Below are 21,136 nucleotides of genomic sequence, written 5' to 3'. Positions count from 1 at the left end.
CTGGTAAGACTTAAATTGTTTTGTGTTGTAATGCAGATTTCCTCCTCTGTATTAGTTGTAATATAAGATATTAGAAAATGTAAGTTTTAAAGTGATATTAGACAATATAAGGTATTATTCTTTTACTCTCACAACCAACAGAAATAAGTCAAAATGTAAAGATGTGGACGTCATTACCTGGACAAAAAATATAAAGTGCTTAAATGACGTGTTGAGATGTGCCTCTTCCTGCAACTGGATCACAGAATCAAAGTGCTGATGATAGATGTGGGCATAGACTCGGAAAAGTCGCTTTAAAATAATTTTCGCTACAGACATAAAGTTTTTCGGAAATGGAACACCTAGAAAATAAGAGAATTATTCAACAAAAGTCAGTAAACATTAGCCCAGTGGCTTCTGAAGATAGCACAGCTTCAAAAGTATATAATGTATGGAAGGTTCAGCATGTCCGTTTAATTGTCAACAGCTTGTTATTTAAACTCCATTCAACAGGTCTATCCTAAAAAAAGTTTGGTATATATTTGGTATGAATTTAGATAAGGAGTGGGAGGTTCCCAAGGGGAAACATGAAAAACTGGAACTGCTGTGGTGGGCTGAACGAAGGGAATGAACTTTAGGCCAGGTTCAGATAATCATCTAAATCTAGCACATACTATCAAGTGTTTTAGCTAAAAGTAACTTTCCAGAAGAAAATCTGAATTGTTTGATTAAAGAAGAATTGAAAATTTGTCCTTTTGTGGCTGCAAATTGCTGGCTTTCTATGCCTGTTTGCGGACGGATGCCAGAGCTTCCTTTATCATGCGTAAGGAGATGGACATACGGTATTGCTCTGCTCCCCCTTGAAAACATTACCGCTGTGTATAATGTGATGTGTAGTCTGAATAATGTCGTGTGCCTTGAGTACTTCTTGTGTCATGTGAAGTGTAAAATGTTTGCCTATGTAATGTGACAAATGTGGTAGATCGGCTCACTCGGCTGCACATGGAGGTAGTCAATGGAACACTGCGCCTTTAAGGGTGCACTTGGTTTATTTAGTACAGCATAAACCAAGGTTTTATACACAAAAATAAACACAGCCCTCTGGGCAACACAGCAACACAAACCGGTAGCACTTCGTGCAGTCCTTGCACTAGTGGGGGTCAGCCCAGTCAGGGTTAACAATGTCCTTGCACAAGCACTATGTACATACATACTCTCCTGGAGTCTTCCTCTCCGGGTCCTCAACAGCCCAGACTAATCCTGGAGTTCAGCTATTTAAGGCGAGACCATGTGACTCCTCAACCACGTGACTGATCACATGACTGTCTCATCACCAAGGTTCTGTCAGGACACTGCAGGTGGAGATACGTGGACATTCTCCCTCCCGGTCTATGAATGTCCACTAAAACTAGCTCATAATAAAACTTTCAATAAACTGTCCCAACACATAGAGTGCTGGAGGAAACTATTCTGGTTTCACATCACTGACGCCATCATGTGCAGTGACATGTATCTCCCCTCCATCACTTCACCAGTGACTGTCAGGTATTATAATGTATAGTGATGTGATGCATGAAAGACTTAGATTAGGACTTAGGACTTAAAGTAGTGTTTGCATAGAATGTAGGTGAAAGGTTACTTTTCCCCAGCAACAGACTAAGGGTCAGGGAGAGAGTTAACGTTGGGACTAGTCCACAGGGGGGGCATAGTGCTAAGACAAGTGACCTGCTTCCTTAGTCAGAGAGGAGTTAGAGTCTGAACAAGTGACAAGTGTGCAGTGCAGCCATTTGGGTAAACTACAGCAAAGGAGACAACGGGACAATGAGGTAATGAGACTAGGAACTTACAGAAGCAACAGAGTGACCTTATACCTTAAAGGGCTCCTTAGAATGATGTGTCACGAGAACTCCTGAGCTTGATAAACGTTGAAGACCTAAAGAGGACTGAGACTGTCGGACTAGTGATTCCTGAAGAGTAGACCCAGGGCGTCGATAGCTATAGAACACGGAGCCGCTGAGCGGGTGTAGAGGAACTAGCTGAACTGTACTGTGGCAACAAGCTAGGCTGTGATGAAGTAGGGCAAAACGGTGTGTTATATCGGCCATGGAGTAGACTACAGTGGAAGGACGATGTCTGTGACAAGGCTTCTTGCTGTAAATAAAGCGTGCTTAAGACTGTGTACTCGCTATTCCTTGTGCATAACCCTCATCAAGTTCAGGAAAGTTCCCATGTTGGAACAGAAGTCTCCTTTACTAATCTGCGGAACTCGTGGTCCTGGCCAGCCAATACCATCGGCAAACGGTGGCCTGCATGGGCACAAGGCCCTCCCAACACTAGCACCCGGCCAGGACCCTCAATTGTCTGTAATGTGCCAGGGTGTCGAACACATAACACTCGCCTGCGGCTACCACCCTGGGCACAGTTACATTTGCATACATTTTCATAGTTCATAAATTGAACTCCAAAAGTACATGCTGAGATTCATTCCATGGAGCCCATCAGTCAGTGTGGAAAAACAGCCACGTACACTGACTGTAATGGGCCCTTGTGCTGCCGATAGCACAAACAGTTTATGGACTGATTATATGTTTACCTAAATGAGCCATATCTCTCCAGTTAATCACTGAGTTTAGGGGCTTGATCATTGGCTGCAGCTGTCACGTGACATTATGTTACAAATACAGTGGGGGACACAGTACTCAGAATGATGCCATTGCAAAAGGTAATTGTACTATTTATTTAATGCAACAATCTGCAGGTGACATATGGATCCATGTACCGTATGTGGAATTTGAGCATGATGCGGAAATATTTTTTCACCTACCGCTCAACTTTTCTTCTACAGTCATTCTTCCAGTGTCGTAAACAGTCTGAAGGGGGGCTTCATCATAACTTCATATAAATGCACCGAAGTACTCTGCAGTCCAAACCCTGTATTACCTGCAAAGTTATTTTTTACGATGAAGCCCCCATTCAGACTGTTTTGGACATCTGGAAGAATGTTTGGAGAAGAAAATGAAAGTGCTACCATGAGTCCTGTGTCATGCCAACAATAAAGTATACTGAGGCCATTTGTGTGTGGGTATATTGTTCATCCAGGGGAGTGGGCGCACACACTTCCATCAATAAAGAAATGTATTTAAATATTTTTCCCGAGAAACTTCCTCCAACACTTGATTTTGTATGAGGCTTTTTGCAGCCTGATGGAGATCATGTCACAAAAGTGATAACTAAATGGCTCAGTGTACAGAACGTTGACATTTTGGGTCCATGGCGAGTTAAGTCCCCATATCTCAATCCCATTGAGAAACTGTTGTCGATCCTTAAAAAGTGGGAGGACAAATTAAGTGACAGAAGTTGTAACTGATGGGTAAGATAAGATTGGGTTGTCTTGAGTCACAGCTTGGCCCAGAAACTGATGTCCAGCATGTCGTGGCGAATTGTAGAAGTCTTGCAAAATAAGGGTTACCACTGTAAATAGTGAGTTTTTGCATAAACGTCTAATTGCACTTCGGTAACCATAGAAACATCTGGCTAAAAGGTCGAAAAACACAGAAGCAGCAAACTTTAAAAAAAATAAAATTTGTTTCAGCCTCAAAACTTTTGGCCAGGTACAAAAATATGTATTAAGTAATGAAGATGCTATCATGATTAAATAAGAAGAAAATACTATTCAATAGTTTGTGAAAATATTCTTACCTATTTTTGAGGGGAAAAGTGTTTCGTCATCAAGCTGGTCTTGTACCCAGGTCATTAGATAATCAATATATTTAGGAGCAGAGCACTTAATTGGTTTCTTTATATTTGTTCCATCTGCCCAGTGGTATTCATACCTAGAAATAAAAATTACGTTGTTATAGCTTTTTTCCTTTTTTTTTAACTTACATTTCCAAGGTAAGGGTTATTTACACAAAGGCATTGTTTTTTTTTTACAAAGCACTCTATCTGCATGACTATAGTACAAGTCAAACACTGTTTCTTTTTGTACCTTTGTGACTTTTTTTATCTCCTTCTGCGCCTCTGTGCATACAGCTTCTAATAGCTGAGTGGGCAGCCTTCTTTTTACCTGCTACAACTACGTATCCCAGCAGCACACAGCTTCTTCTCAGTGCTACAGGCCCCTTGTTCTTCTATCCTGTGTGTTTTCTTATACAGACTGATAGATGTTAACATGAGCAATTTTTATTTCTATGAGTTAGGTGACCATTGGCAGTTTTGAATGTAGTGTATTAATAGTGTACTATTTGACCAATATTTATTACTACCATATTTCACTGGTGGTTTCTTGGATCTCCAGAGCATGATCATGCTCTTCCCTTGCATGGAGTATAGAATAGCAGAGTTGTGCTAGAACATGACGGTTGGAATAATGAGGAGGCTATGGGTGGGTCCAGAGATGTTTTATTAGGTGTATGCATCTGTTTTTCATGAATTAGAGTCAATAGGTGCGATTGCAACTGCTATCACTGAAAGAAGAGGACTGGATGGTAGACAGCAGGGCTGCCAGACAGGTGAGCGATTAGGTGAGTATTAGTTTTTTTATTTGTTTTTTTTTTTTTTCAAATTATGTTTGTAATTATGAGTTGAAAGTAATGTTCCAAGGAATTTATCTAAAATAGTTATCCTCTTCTGATTTTAGGAGCAGTCGATGAAATCAGTCAGTAGGATCCACCCTCCTAATCCATCTACATGGGCATGCATGCCCATACTATTCGATTAGGCGGGCTGGCCAGCACTCACTCAATGCATCCCATGTGAACACCTCTGTATACAAGACCCAAATGTGCTGGTCTTGGCTGCACCCTGAAAAATTAAGTGCACAAAACACATATAAATATGTGAGGTATTGGTCAATATTTTGGCCAGGATATGCAAGCTCGCAACAAAACATCAAAGGTCCTCACATATTTATATGTGTTTTGTACATTGACAGAGTGCTGAGCAGCCCGCCTAATCGAATAGTCGGTTGAGAACCAGACACTATGCATTACTTATATGTGAACAGCGCCCTATATAGGCCTCTATTGTGCAATTGTTTACTAAGCAGTCTCCCCCTCCATGAACTGGTAGGTTGTGAGTGGCTGTCTATTTAGTATTCTGCACCTGCGTTTTGCAACATCTTTGTTATATGGGTTGGCTGCATCCTGTAGTGCAGTTGTTCAGAGACCTCGGTAGGTAAGCGGTGCTGCTCTTTTTCAGCTACATTTTAAAAGTTTCAACAAGGAAAAGGGCTGATACAAAAGTTTGGGCACCCTTGGATATTTGTGTGCTCAGATACCTTTTACTGAGATTTCAGACCTTAATGATGCAAATTCCTCAGATTTATAAAAATCCAGCCTCATCTAACCTTGTGCCAAAAAACATCAGCCACGGGTTTTTCTAAGCAGTTGCCTAGCATTCTGAAATTGAAAATCGAGGCTCACAAAGCAGAAAAAAAGCTATAAGAAAATAGCAAAGCATTTAAGATGCCCTTTCCTCAGTTCAAAATTTAGTTAAGAAATGTCAGTTAACAGGAACAGTCGAGGTCAAGATAATGTCTAGACAACAAAGCAAAATGTCAGCGAGAGCTGTTCATAGAATTCATAGGCAAATCAAAAACCTTGATTGACTGCAAAAGACCTTCAGAAAGATTTACCAGACTCTGGAATTGTGGTACATTGATCTACTGTTCAAAAACACCTGCACAAATATGGCCTCCATGGAAGAGTCATCAGAAGAAAACCTCTCCTGCATCCTCAACATAAAATTCAGCGCCATTAGTATGCAAAAGAACATCTAATCAAGCCTGATGCATTTTGGGAACAAGTCCTGTGGATCAATGAGGTTAAAATACAACTCTTTGGCCACAATGATTAAAGGTATGTGTGGAGAAAAAAGGGCACAGAATATCAGGAAAAGAACATCTCGCCAACCATTAAGCATGGGGGTGGATCAATCATGCTTTGGGGTTGTGTTGCAGCCAATGGCACTTTGAACATTCCACAGGTAGAAGGAAGAATAGATTTAATTAAATTTCAACAAATTCTTCATGGATTCTACAAATAGATAATGATTCTAAACGCACATCAAAATCCTCAACAGTCTATCTTAAAAGGTGAAAGCTGAAGGCTTTACTATGGCCCTCATAGGCCTCTTATCGGAACATCATTGAAAATTTGTGACTAGACCTCAAAACGGCAGTGCAAACAAGACATACCTGGGAAGATCCGGAAGAATTTTCCAAGGAAGAATCAATGAAAATCCCTCAAACAAGAATTCAAAGACTCTTGGCTGGATACAAAAAGTGTTTACAAGCTGTGATACTTGCAAAAGGGGGTGCTACTAGGTACTAACCATGCATTTTTTTTCTAATCTTAGAAACCTCCTTTTGCTTTAATTGCAGCATTGTAAGGAGTACAATCTAGAATATGGTTATTGTACCAGAAAAGGTTGTGAGCTATGAATCTATACCATCGTTAGACCTTGTTGTTTTAGGCTATTGTTATGCTGTGGAGGAAATGTATATTACATGCTATTACCCCGGACAAACTGTCTTCAGTGCGTTTCCTCACAGATAGGTAATTTGATTTGTTAGATTATTTCTTATGTCACTTGAGACCACTGGGGACTGCATGACTGTGATAATTATAGCATATACTTCCTTTACTGACATGACTATACTAACGATTATTAAGAGCAGCTTTTGACAACATAGTATAAAAGTCTAAACTGACAGTGGCATATACAATTGGAATTCATGGCTGCCTTTTGTTGACAATACACTGAAATGTATTAATGGGAATATAATAGCTAAATACGGTTTGAGCAGCAATGAAAGGATATTAGTTCATATATTAGATCTTCTGAACAGAATGTCCCACCAAAATAAAGCTAAGAACAAGTTATCACAGTTATTTGGAACAACATTCAAGGGAAAACTCAGCGTTTAAAGGCATGTGTCCATATTCCTTAAAGGGAACCTGTCAAATTCAGGCTGCTGAAACCATAGACAGAAAGAGTTAGACACAAGCTGTGTGATTACAGCCATTTATGATCAAGATCAGGTTTAGACAAGTGTATGAAAAAATCGTCCATTTTTCATCCAGAAAAATCAGATGATTTTAATTCATATTATTATCCAATAGTCATCCGTGTGTCTGTTGAACATCCATATTCATATGTCAACAGTTTAAAGACCAAATACAGTTTCTCACTCTAGGTTAATCATAGCAATGTATCCAAACTAATAGAATTCAATATAGATGATGCGCATGGGATTTTTTTTTTTTTAAACAGCAAGTGATACAGGCAGTTTGTGGTGAAGGAAACAACAACGCCCCACAAGTCTTGACGCTATATTTATATCAGAAAGTTAATAAATGGAGGCAACACTCCAATTAGAAATATGAAAAAATAGGTGATTTAATGCCCCACAATAATGGTGACATTTCAGTTCAAAAAATGAAAACCTTTGGTTGGTTCAGTGTGACAGACAGTGACCACCAGCAAACGTGTTTAATGTCTGCACTCACACAGTGTACAGTACACGGTATCCTCCGGATCACAGCTGGGAAACAAACAGTCCGTGGGAGTCTGGTTGCCGAGGGCGACAGCACCACCATATCACGCTGCGGGTGCCAGGAGTTCGCTCTGCTGGCTCTGTGTTAACTCACACAGGCTGAGCTTCTGCAGAGCCATCTGCTCCGCAAGTTGCAAACTCCAAACTGATACACCCAAACCCTTCCTGCAGGGCTTTTTTATACTGGAATCTGTGGCCATGGGCCACTTGCAAGACCCGGCCTGGAGGAAACGGACCGCCCCGCTACCTTCCTGTAGTCCGTTTCAAAAATAAAAGCCCATAATGGGTTTTCCTGAACAATGCCTTGGCCAAATAGCTTGACCAGGTCCATGCTTACTTTTATTTTGCCTTGTGACTCACAGGCGTCTTGCTGTGACCACAAGGCCCTCCAGCGGGTCTAATAGGACTCTGTCTGCATCCTGGGGGTCACATATCGGCACTCGCATATGTTCCCCCCTCCCTGCCTCAAAGGGCCATTAAATCACCTATTTTTTCATAATTCTAACTGGTGCTCTACCTTCATTTTTTAACTTTATTATTGAGATTTGGAAATTCCCTGGGAGGCTCGGCACCCTTAACCCCTTCATGACCTTGGGATTTTCCATTTTTCCATGTTCGTTTTTTGCTCCCCTTCTTCCCAGAGCCATAACTTTTTTATTTTTCCATCAATATGGCCATGTGAGGGCTTATTTTTTGCAAAACAAGTTGTACTTTTGAACGACATCATTGGTTTTAGCATGTCATGTACTAGAAAACGGGAAAAAAATTCCAAGTGCAGTGAAATTGCAAACAAAGTGCAATCCCACACTTGTTTTTTGATTGGCTTTTTTACTAGGTTCACTAAATGCTAAAACTGACCTGCCATCATGATTCTCCAGGTCATTACGAGTTCATAGACGCCAAACATGTCTAGGTTCTCTTTTATCTAAGTGGTGAAAAAAAATTCCAAACTTTGCTAAAAAAAAATAAAAAAATGCGCCATACCCGTAGCGTCTCCATTTTTCGTGATCTGGGGTCGGGTGAGGGCTTATTTTTTGCGTGCTGAGCTGGCGTTTTTAATGATAGCATTTTGGTGAAGATACATTCTTTTGATCGCCCGTTATTGCATTTTAATGCAATGTCGCGGCGACCAAAAAAAGGTAATTCTGGCGTTTCAAATTTTTTTCTCGCTACGCCGTTTAGCGATCAGGTTAATCCTTTTTTTTATTGATAGATCGGGCGATTCTGAAGGCAGCGATACCAAATATTTGTAGGTTTGATTTTTTTTTAATTGATTTATTTTGAATGGGGCGAAAGGGGGGTGATTTAAACTTTTATATTTTTTTTATTTTTTTCACATTTTTAAAACTTTTTTTTTTTTTTTACTTTTACCATGCTTCAAAAGCAGAAGCTGGCACCACTCGATCGGCTCTGCTACATAGCAGCGATCATCAGATCGGGAGATGAGATCTGAATCTGAACATGCGCTGCCCCCAGCGGCCATTTTCCCGGAGGCCACCGCATCGCAGCAATGGAGCTGCCGGGGCCTCCGGGCTTTGAGGAATTGGGAAATGGCGGAGGAGCCCCGACATTGCACGAAGATACGCCGCCCCACAGCACAGAGCCCCGACGCTGCGCGAAGAGGAGCCGCCGCCCCACAGCACAGCACCCACGCGGCACAAAGAGGAGCAGCCGCCGCCGCTCCCAGCACAGAGACCCCACACTGCAGCTACAATGAGGTAATGGGGGATACTCCACTCACACTTTCCTGTGAGACGCCCCCTCTTCGTCATCGGGACCACTCCCCCCCAAAAGGCACATTAGTCACCGGCCCTATAAGACGACACATGGCATATAAGAATACCTCTGACTTTTAAGAAAATTTTATATTTTAACTGGAAAAGTTGGGGGGGTCGTCTTATACGCCGGAAAATACAGTATTTTATAGAAAACATAATTATTTTTGCATCACTTTATTCTGAGAGCTATAACTTTTTTATTTTTCCGCTGATGGAGCTGTATGGCAGCTTGTTTTTTGCGGGACAAGATGACGTTTTCAGAGATACCATGTTTATTTATATCCATCTTTCTGATCGGATTTTATTCCACTTTTTGTTCGGCAGTATGATGATAAAGCATTATTTTTTATATTTTTTAAAATAGTTTTACAATTATTTAAAAAAAATGTTTTACTTTTTTACTTTGTCTCAATATAGGACTATCATTTTTTGCAGGCTGCTCGCTTGTACATCATTGGGATGCAGCAGCATCCCCATGCTGTAGAAACTGTCAGCTCTGCACAGACAAGGAAAGTAGCTGATCATGCACTGCGCACTTAGCGCCGGGTGTCAGCTGTCAGAATCAGCTGACACCTGGTGGCGATCGCCCACGCTCAGCCCGTGTGCACGGGCGCTTGCCATACAGTAATAATACGTCAGAAAGGCCCAGAGCACAGGGACGTATTATTACGACAAATGTCAGAGAGGGGTTAAGATAAATGGCAAAATGCCGACACCTCTCATGTGACCCCTAAGATATATAGCAGAATGCCTACAGCGCAGGAAAAATATGAATCAGGCATGTTAAAATCCACTTAATCTTAGAGCAATTTGGATGTTAAATATAATTCTCTTACTTTGGACCAGCTGACATTACTGGACAACTTTCCTCTGTACAGAAATCTGTGATGGTCCCATATAACATATTGATCTGGTTGAAAAAATCCACAGCTGTTAAAGTGAAGAAAACTTGTTAGCTTTCACAATAAAAAGAAATTGGCAAATAAAGTATACAAAACATTTGTGTCATGGCCAAGAACAATATCTAAGCATGAATGACACTGTGGAGGGATAAAAACAACAAACTAGGTCCAGTCAGAATCATTTCACCAGTGTTTTTATAGTGACCACTGGTGAAATGGTTATCCTAATGTAAGATTTCAACTGAAGCGAAAAACTACTTTTTGTTAAAATCTAGCAGTAAAAATGTATGTCCACTCGTGAACATAATTTCACTATTTGAAAATAATAACTTTAATCGGCTGCAAAATTTCATTACATATTTTATAGCGGCTTGAGCTCACATTTTATGGTCCACAGTTCCAAATTCTCTGCAGAGGCACAAGATGTCTATCTCCCGAAAAATTCAATTTATACGGATTGTTTAGTCCTATAGGAGACTGAGTGTCATGATCCTATGGTAGTTTTCGGATTGACATGCCAGGGGTTAATTATTTGTGGCCTCTTTCTGGTTCTGGGAGGGCTTTTTATAGCCTTGGTTAGCTCAAGTCCTTGTCAGTTATACTCCTGCCAGGAGCGGACAGGGCGTTGACAGCACATAGGCCCATGTTGTTCCTCCCCCTTGATGCTCTGTCTCACATGCACCCTGAGGACGCTGATACTGTTAACAACATAGCAGACAATACTACCCACAACTGGACCAGCCCATCTAGCATTTGCCAGAATTGCCAGGTGGCCAGTCCGGCCCTGACTCCTGCCCTCGGCTGAGTTAAGTTGACCCTGGTTTATAGTGTGTTTGTGCCTTGTGCCTGCTTTGCGTGAATATTTCCTGTTGCTGATCCGGTCTGTCCCCCACTTTGCTATTGCCTCTTGATTCTGTACTGCGTTGTTTGGTTCTATGGGTAATTGACTCCGGCCTGACACCTAACTACGTTTTTGTCTCACTCCTTTTGTCCTGCGATGTCCTCCTGTTACTGACCTTGGCTTGTCTGACTCCGCTCCCGATGTTGCTGGCTCTTATTTTCAGCCTTGCGCCTCCCAGTACGCTCCGGTGGTAGCTGTTGTCTTTAGGACCTTCCCTCTCTGGTCACATGACCCGCCAGGTCCTTGTCTGTGTCTCTTCACACTGCCGCTTCAGCCTGCTACTCTCTCCCCCTCTGGAGTGTGCGCACGGTAAGCACAGTCTTCTTCGGTACAGTCCTCTCCCTCTCTAGTGTGTATGAACTGCACACACTGTCTGTTTCCTCACACTGAGCCCCTATTGGAGACTGAGCCCCTATAAAACTCATACCTACAGTAATAGATTTCATTTCTATGATTTCACAGAAAAACACTTTTCCATTACATGCAAATGACATACATGCAATACACCATAGTCATGCACAAGACCTCAGTGCTCTACTCTGCCCTCTGAATCTACACACTGCACAGCCTCCCTTAGAATGACCGACAATGCTTGCTTGCCCAGAAAGAGTGTTGAATACCCGGGTCTGCACAACCACACTGACACTGCAGGAGCCAAACATACATGCACACACAGTGTGAGTGTAAGTGCATTCTCCTGTCTATAGTGCCTGCTCCCTGCACATAGGCTCACAAAGTAGCAGGCATCTGCTGCAGACAGGAGAGATGGATGAGAACACTCGGCACAGACACTGTGTGCACGCCTTTTCAGCTCCTGCAGTGTCAATGCGGACGTGTTGGGCTGGAGATTCAATTCAGGCAACCAAGATACTGCTCGTAGCCTAGGTTATCAGCCTCTACTGCAGTGATGGCTGAACATTCACAGTGCTTATACCCGCTTTTCTATTGGCCTTTTAAATGTAAAACCAGAACACTCCCCTATGAATTGAATTGAAAATTGTTGTCCATAGACACCCTCCATCCAATCTCACTGAACTAGAGCCAGTTTCCAAAGAATAATGGGCAAAAATGTCAGCCTCCAGATGATCAAAGTTGGTAGAGACATACCCCAAAAGACTTGCATCAGTTATTACAGCGAAAGGTGGTCCTACAGAGTATTGACTCAGTGGGGCTTAGTACAAATGCATGTCACAATTTTCATATTTATTTTTTTCAAATAATGTATTTCACATTTCAAAAATACTTGCTTCTTTGTGTTGGTATATCACATAAAATCCCAATAAAAAACATTTACATTTGTGGGTGTAACGTGGAAAAATTCATGGAATATGAATATTTTTTTCAAGGCATTGTATGTGAAGAATTTCTACAGAAAATCTGCAACCTCAAAAAGTCACCACCAAATACTCATCTTAGGAATGGAGCCCTGAGGTGCAGGGACCTGAAGAGTTAAGAGTTAGGTAGGTAACTTTTTTTTACCTAATATAACTGTTCTAATTAGTAAGCACTTACTGTTTACAGCCACCCACTCATTGAGATCTTCTCCCTCTGGTAACATGACAGCCATGCGGAGGTTCCCACTACCGAGAGTGGCTTCCGCATGTTTTAACAACTCGTACTGATGGGAGCCCTCAGGAATACTTTTTTTTGGCTTGAAGGTTTTCGAAGATCGATTGCCACTGGAAGAAAAGAAAAGCAACACAAACAGAAGAGAGTTGTCACTCTATACTTTCATTATGCTCCACAATTTATAGAAGCTATCACCACAAATTATTACTTCGATATGTAGTATAAGGGCTTATTAATGTCAATCAGGACCCCACCTGAGATCCTCTCTTCTGACACCCACTAACGATATTGGACGTAGCTTGCTATTCACTTAAGTTACCACACAGTAAGGGTATGTGCACACAATAGGCTTGATCAAAGCGATTAATTGGAATTCTGGTATAAAAGCTTTGAAAAATCTCAAAATTTTGTTATATTTTGGAGTTGTGCCAAAACTTAGCAACATTTAGCATTTTAAATGGAGTTTCCCCAACTCTGTGAAAATGGGCGCAGCTGGTACAGGATGGTCCAATTCATGACAAGCTATGGCGTTTCCTACGGCAGATATCTCCCTCCAGTATCTGGAGCAAGATTTCTGTTGTGGCACACTCCACTTGCCAGACGCTCCGGATTCATAGAGAGGCATGAAACTCTTCATGAATTAGGAGCATCTGACTCCACAACGCCCCATCATAAAATCGTCAGTCTTCACAGATCGGTGCAATGTCTTTTTCAGACAGATTACGCTTAGAATCCACCTGAAAAAGTATTAAGAATTTTAAAAAAAAATTAATATATGAACAGCAATGTCCAAATGACTTGCTGTGCATAATGTTAAGTCTTTTGTCAGTTTTAACCACCTCGAAAACTGGCTATAAGAAGTGACCTACCCATTCTCCTGGCGGCTTCTGTTTGGAAGCCACATCATTTTATACAGTATATATGTAAAAAAAAAAAAAAAAGATGCCAGTGGCAAACACGTCAGAAAAGACGTTTCAGGTAAACATCGCTTACTTTCATGAACTTAATTATTATTCATGGAAAGATGATTCTCATGGCATTTGTGCGAGGCCTCATGAATTTAGGTTTCTAGTACAGATAAACAAATAGCTTCACGTATTTCAACAGTCCAAATTCACCTATGATCATCTAAAAACCTGGCAAAAAAAAAATCTGCTTTCCAACAGGCAACATCAAACTTTAAAAAGAAAACTTTAATGTTCAAATCAATCTCCTTTTTCCAACTCTGAAAAGTAAAAACCTGCATATTTAGTTTTACCCCATAATATAAGGAACTGAAAACAAAAAGTTAGAATTGCAGTTTTTGAATCACCTTGTCTACGTAAAAGAATGAAAAAAAAATCAGAAAAATTATAATAGCCCCAAATGGTGCCACTTAAAACTATAGCCCATCCCGCAAATATACAGCTCCATCAAATGAAAATTAACATTAATTGGGTGGCAGAAAATGGTGACACAAAACAGAGTTTTAAATTATAGAATCTTTTTAAAAGCAGTAAAATATACCCTACTGACTTCTTAAATCAAGGTTACCGGGTCATTTTTACTGCACAGGGAACACCATAAAAACTAAACTCCAACACAGAAATGCTGGAATTTTTTTTTCACTATTTCAACCCATACAGATTTTGTTTTTCCTAATTTTCATCACTGCATATTTCAAGGTGAATAGTTTAATTCAAATCTACAGCTCATCTGACAAGAAACACGCGGTGACATCTCTAAGTCAACAACAACAAAAAAGTGTAGCGGTAATTGGTCTTGGAAAGTGAGGATGAAAGATAAAACGATTAAAAAAAATGGGTAGAAAAGAATGAAAGTTAAAAAAAATGAAAATTGCTACAGCAAGAAGGGGTTACACATACACACACAGTAGTATTAAAAAAATACAATAAAAAAATCCCAAAAGTCCTTCTTGCTTTCTGGTCCTTTTCTCAAACCACAGCTGTAGTTAAAATAATAGAAATCGAATTGTTAAGCACGAATATAAATAGCCATGAACGTTGTCCCCGATCCAGCAGAGTTGCTTGGCTCGGTGCTCTGTGGAAAAGCCGTACTGAGCCTTCTTTGATACTTGAGAAACCCTCTCTATACATTCGGCTCACTGTTTCCATAGGATAGAAGTTACAGCTGCCCTGTAATCATTATGCAGACTAGGCTCTGAAACAAGAAACTGAAAAAAAAGCAACAAAACATTCTCACCCCCCTTAAACGGATTATTGAAGGATTAAATATTATATTTTTCTATAAATTCAGGTAAAACAAAACAAGTTTTCCATTTGAACAAATGCGTCAGTGTGTAGCTATTACTGAGGTCTAAGCGCCAACGTTTCTCCTTGTGAAGAGTAGCATACCGGCTCTGGCATGACAATGTAAGGAGGCTTATTTGCCGTGCAATGCTCCTCTGGGAAATTTAATATGCAAATTGCCTCTTCAGAGAGGAAGGGGATTTGAAATCCCACCACCCACCCTTTGGAAGCAGCGATCCTACAAGTCACTATCGACCCTTATATATATTATATATATATATATATATATCTATATACATAATTGTCTACGGGGTACTTCTGTCTGTCTGTCTGTCCTTCTGTCACGGGTTATTCGTTTGCTGATTGGTCTTGGCAGCTGCCTGTCATGGCTGTCGCGACCAATCAGCGACGGCCACAGTCCGATTACTCCCTCCCCTACTCCCCTGCACTCACTGCCCGGCGCCCGCTCCGTAATCCCCTCCACTCACCGCTCACACAGGGTTAATGGCAGCGGTAACGGCCCGCGGTGTAACGCACTCCGTTACCGCTGCTATTAACCCTGTGTGCCCCCAACTATTTACTATTGATGCTGCCTATGCGGCATCAATAGTAAAAATATGTCATGTTAAAAATAATTTTAAAAAACCTGCTATAGTCACCCTCCGCCGCCTTTCTCGCTCCTCGCCACGCTCCCAGGACCGCTCCATTGCAAGCGGCAGCTTCCGGTGAGGTCCCGTCCCAGGGCTGGTGTGGGACAAGGACCTGCCATGACGTCACGGTCATGTGACCGCGACGTCATCATAGGTCCTGCTCACACCAGCCCTAGGACGGGACCGCAAGCTGCCGCTTGCAATGGAGTGGTCCTGGGAGCGTGGAGAGGAGCGGAAAAGGCGGCGGATGCTAAGTATAGCAGGACTTCAACGGGCTATAGGGGAGTATATGTTTTTTGTTTTTTTTAAGTCTCTATACTACGTGGCTCTGTGCTGGGCAATATACGACGTGGCTCTGCTATATACTATTTGGCTGGGCAATATACTATGTCACTGGGCAATATACTACGTGGCTGGGCAATATACTACGTGGCTCTGCTATATACTATGTGGCTGGGCAATATACTACGTGACTGGGCAATATACTACGTGGCTCTGCTATATACTATGTGGCTGGGCAATATACTACGTGGCTCTCCTATATACTATGTGGCTGGGCAATATACTACGTGGCTCTGCTATATACTATGTGGCTGGGCAATATACTACGTGGCTGGGCAATATACTACGTGGCTCTGCTATATACTATGTGGCTGGGCAATATACTACGTGGCTCTCCTATATACTATGTGGCTGGGCCATATACTACGTGACTGGGCAATATACTACGTGGCTCTGCTATATACTATGTGGCTGGGCAATATACTACGTGGCTCTCCTATATACTATGTGGCTGGGCAATATACTACGTGGCTCTGCTATATACTATGTGGCTGGGCAATATACTACGTGGCTGGGCAATATACTACGTGGCTCTGCTATATACTATGTGGCTGGGCAATATACTACGTGACTGGGCAATATACTACGTGGCTCTGCTATATACTATGTGGCTGGGCAATATACTACGTGGCTCTCCTATATACTATGTGGCTGGGCAATATACTACGTGGCTCTGCTATATACTATGTGGCTGGACAATATACTACGTGGCTCTGCTATATACTATGTGACTGGGCAATATACTATGTGGCTGTGCTATATACCGTACTACGTGGGCTGTGCTATATACTATGTGACTGGGCAATATACTACGTGGCTGAGCAATATACTACGTGGACATGCATATTCTAGAATACCCGATGCGTTAGAATCGGGCCACCATCTAGTATATATATATATATATATATATATATATATATATATATATATATATATATATAATTACTGTTACATTCCTGCCATGGCGTCCCATGGTGTTTTGATTGTTCTTCACAAAAGCGACTGAAAGTGTACAATACTGGTGAGAAAAAAATGCTTCTAGTTTTAGATTCTTATTAACGGGACTGCGCGATAAATATTGGCAATCGCTCAGCCTTCTCTGTACAAGAGGAAATATGTAAGAGACACTAGTTGGCACTATAACAAGTATGTCTAGACACAGAAGTATGTTTTGTCAACGATTTAACACCGAAAATCTTGTTTTGTATAATCGAACATCTTAAATTAACCCCTCCTCGCCTGTTGCAGTAGAGTTACTCTGGACTCTGTCTGGCCTCTGTGAATACATCATAACACAGATCGGGGCGGGATCTGGGGCCTCCGCTACACGCAGGCGCGATATCCTTACATCACCGGATGTAAGTTCCCGGGCAGCGCGCACGGTGCATGCACGAGAAATAATTGCAGAGCAGGTGCCGGTGACGGCACAAGACAGAGAGGAGGCGGCGCCCGCTGGGATGATGGACGGCTGCGAAGCACTTGAGTCAGGGAGAAATCATACCTCCCTGACGTAATACAGGCATGGCGGGACATTTATAAAACTCATTATTTCAGCGTTGCTAGGGATACTAAACATAAGAGCCACCTTCACAGAATGCAGCCTTAGTGCTGCTGATGGTGGCTCTTTTACCTTAATAGGCCCTGGGGGTGACATGTTCTTTTTAAGAGTATCACTTGCCGATAGATGCTACTGCACCATTTTGTTGGAGCAAAAAATATATAAAAATGTAACAGCGCCAACCTGACAATGCCTGTAGTTTACTTAGCAAAATTCAAATGACAAGTTCACTTTAATGTTGCGTAACTTAGCACAAACGACACAGCACAGCTATAATCTTACCACCCACCAAAAGTGATTATTTACCATGCACATTCAGTCCACATCTGCTGGGGAACACATCACATGGGAGCCTGGAAGAGTGACACAATGCATTTCTCCATTTGTTTCCTTCAGACAAAGAAAGTTCACTCCGATCCAAAACCTCTTGGCAAATGTATGTGGGCATGATGAAGAGAAAGACCAAAATAGCTATAATTTAGCAGCTGTTCCTTTTTTGACACTATAATGTTAAGCTCCCCAGAATCATTTTGGCTCTCTTGCTCATGAATATTTTTAGAGCCGAGTTGCAGTATAGTCTGTTATTAGTTGGAGACCTCGCACTGTCGGCTACTTCCCTAAACACATGTTGAAAAAAAAAGGTCAACACAATGTAAACCCAGCGGTTTTAGTAGTATACATCACGAGATAAAAGGAATATGTCCGTCATTGAATAGCGTTTTGCAGTTTATATATACAAGCGCTTCTCACTAAATTAGAATATCATCAAAAAGTTAATTTATTTCAGTTCTTCAATGCAAAAAGTGAAACTCATATTATATAGCATCATTATAAACAGAGTGATCTATTTTAAGTGTTTATTTCCGTTAATGTTGATGATTATGGCTTAGGCTATTTTCACATTTGCGGTTGAATCCGCAGCGTATTTTCCGCAACCTGAAAAGCACGATAAACCGCATGCAAACGCAGCTGTTTTCAGACGAATAAGTTTACGCATGCGGTAAAAAAAAACCACAGCGTTTGCATGCTTTTTCATGCGTTTTGCATGCGTTTGCTTTTTTTGTGCTCATGGTGAAAAATTTTACAGGAGAAAAAACTAGATAACCAGACACCGCCAATGGGACAACAGTGGGCATGTGTTATGGGATATCTTTATATAGACCCTTGGACTGCTGAAATCTTCACAGTTTGCTACTGTATCCTGGGTCATGATGGATCTTCGCATGGGGAGCTTTTATTTCAACCTGGATTTAAGCATCAAGCTGTTTCTTGCCTGTGCTTTTGCTTGTGAGCAACAAAGAAATAGAGAAAGACAGAGAAGAACAAGGCATCGGCATTATTGGAGACACCCCATTATTGAAGTCCGGGAGAGCTGTTATGATAAGGTAATTCAGTACCACAATGGACATAGAGGTCAGAGCACATACAGTGACCTGACAATAATCCAAAAACATAGAACGAGCTCTGAGACGTGGGAACTCTGCTGACCGCAATCCCTAATCCTCTCCAACCACACTAGAGGCAGCCGTGGATTGCGCCTAACGCTCCCTATGCAATTCGGCACAGCCTGAGAAACTAGCTAGCCTGAAGATAGAAAATAAGCCTACCTTGCCTCAGAGAAATACCCCAAAGGAAAAGGCAACCCCCACATATAATGACTGTGAGTTAAGATGAAAAGACAAACGTAGAGAAGAAATAGATTTAGCAAAGTGAGGCCCGACTTTCTGAACAGAGCGAGGATAGGAAAGGTAACTTTGCGGTCAACACAAAACCCTACAAAAACCACGCAAAGGGGGCAAAAAGACCCTCCGTACCGAACTAACGGCACGGAGGTACACCCTCTGCGTCCCAGAGCTTCCAGCACGCAAGAAAAAACAAATAGACAAGCTGGACAGAAAAAACAGCAAACAAAATAGCAAAGCGGAACTTAGCTATGCAGAGCAGCAGGCCACAGGAACGATCCAGGAGGAAACAGGTCCAATATTAGAACATTGACTGGAGGCCAGGATCAAAGCACTAGGTGGAGTTAAATAGAGCAGCACCTAACGACTTCACCACATCACCTGAGGAAGGAAACTCAGAAGCCACAGTACCACTCTCCTCCACCAACAGAAGCTCACAAAGAGAATCAGCCGAAGTACCACTTGTGACCACAGGAGGGAGCTCTGCCACAGAATTCACAACAGTACCCCCCCTTGAGGAGGGGTCACCGAACCCTCACCAGAGCCCCCAGGACGACCAGGATGAGCCATATGAAAGGCACGAACAAGATCGGGAGCATGGACATCAGAGGCAAAGACCCAGGAATTATCTTCCTGAGCATAACCCTTCCACTTAACCAGATACTGGAGTTTCCGTCTTGAAACACGAGAATCCAAAATCTTCTCCACAATATACTCCAACTCCCCTTCCACCAAAACCGGGGCAGGAGGATCAACAGATGGAACCATAGGTGCCACGTATCTCCGCAACAATGACCTATGGAATACGTTATGTATGGAAAAAGAATCTGGAAGGGTCAGACGAAAAGACACAGGATTAAGAACCTCAGAAATCCTATACGGACCAATGAAACGAGGTTTAAACTTAGGAGAGGAAACCTTCATAGGAATATGACGAGAAGATAACCAAACCAAATCCCCAACACGAAGTCGGGGACCCACACAGCGTCTGCGATTAGCGAAACGTTGAGCCTTCTCCTGGGACAAGGTCAAATTGTCCACTACATGAGTCCAAATCTGCTGCAACCTGTCCACCACAGTATCCACACCAGGACAGTCCGAAGACTCAACCTGCCCTGAAGAGAAACGAGGATGGAACCCAGAGTTGCAGAAAAACGGCGAAACCAAGGTAGCCGAGCTGGCCCGATTATTAAGGGCGAACTCAGCCAAAGGCAAAAAGGACACCCAGTCATCCTGATCAGCAGAAACAAAGCATCTCAGATATGTTTCCAAGGTCTGATTGGTTCGTTCGGTCTGGCCATTAGTCTGAGGATGGAAAGCCGAGGAAAAAGATAGGTCAATGCCCATCCTACCACAAAAGGCTCGCCAAAACCTCGAAACAAACTGGGAACCTCTGTCAGAAACTATATTCTCTGGAATGCCATGTAAACGAACCACATGCTGGAAGAACAATGGCACCAAATCAGAGGAGGAAGGTAATTTAGACAAGGGTACCAAATGGACCATCTTAGAGAAGCGATCACAGACCACCCAAATGACTGACATCTTTTGAGAGACGGGAAGATCTGAAATAAAATCCATAGAGATATGTGTCCAAGGCCTCTTCGGGATCGGCAAGGGCAAAAGCAACCCACTGGCACGAGAACAGCAGGGCTTAGCCCGAGCACAAATCCCACAGGACTGCACAAAAGAACGCACATCCCGCGACAGAGATGGCCACCAAAAGGATCTAGCCACTAACTCTCTGGTACCAAAGATTCCAGGATGACCAGCCAACACCGAACAATGAACCTCAGAGATAACTTTATTCGTCCACCTATCAGGGACAAACAGTTTCTCCGCTGGGCAACGATCAGGTTTATTAGCCTGAAATTTTTGCAGCACCAGCCGCAAATCAGGGGAGATGGCAGACACAATTACTCCCTCTTTGAGGATACCCGCCGACTCAGATAAACCCGGAGAATCGGG

At 42.1% G+C, this 21,136-nt stretch overlaps 1 protein-coding gene across 2 annotated transcripts in view; it reads right to left on the bottom strand.

Moving 5' to 3' along the window:
• Positions 1 to 21,136, bottom strand: part of MOB1B (MOB kinase activator 1B) — an 80,650-nt gene that overhangs the window by 12,827 nt on the left and 46,687 nt on the right. For both annotated transcript variants that reach the window (XM_069743411.1, XM_069743412.1), the window contains exons 2-5: positions 12,631 to 12,797; positions 10,152 to 10,245; positions 3,679 to 3,812; positions 178 to 341 (exon numbers count right to left, since the gene is read on the bottom strand). In XM_069743411.1, the coding sequence (XP_069599512.1) occupies positions 178 to 341; positions 3,679 to 3,812; positions 10,152 to 10,245; positions 12,631 to 12,797 (559 nt within the window). The remainder of the gene's footprint in view (positions 1 to 177; positions 342 to 3,678; positions 3,813 to 10,151; positions 10,246 to 12,630; positions 12,798 to 21,136) is intronic.

The sequence above is a fragment of the Ranitomeya imitator genome, chromosome 1, assembly GCF_032444005.1.
Source record: "Ranitomeya imitator isolate aRanImi1 chromosome 1, aRanImi1.pri, whole genome shotgun sequence".
Lineage (NCBI taxonomy): Eukaryota > Metazoa > Chordata > Amphibia > Anura > Dendrobatidae > Ranitomeya > Ranitomeya imitator.
The sequence above is the reverse complement of the archived record's forward strand: the minus strand, read 5'-3'. Positions and strand labels throughout refer to the sequence as shown.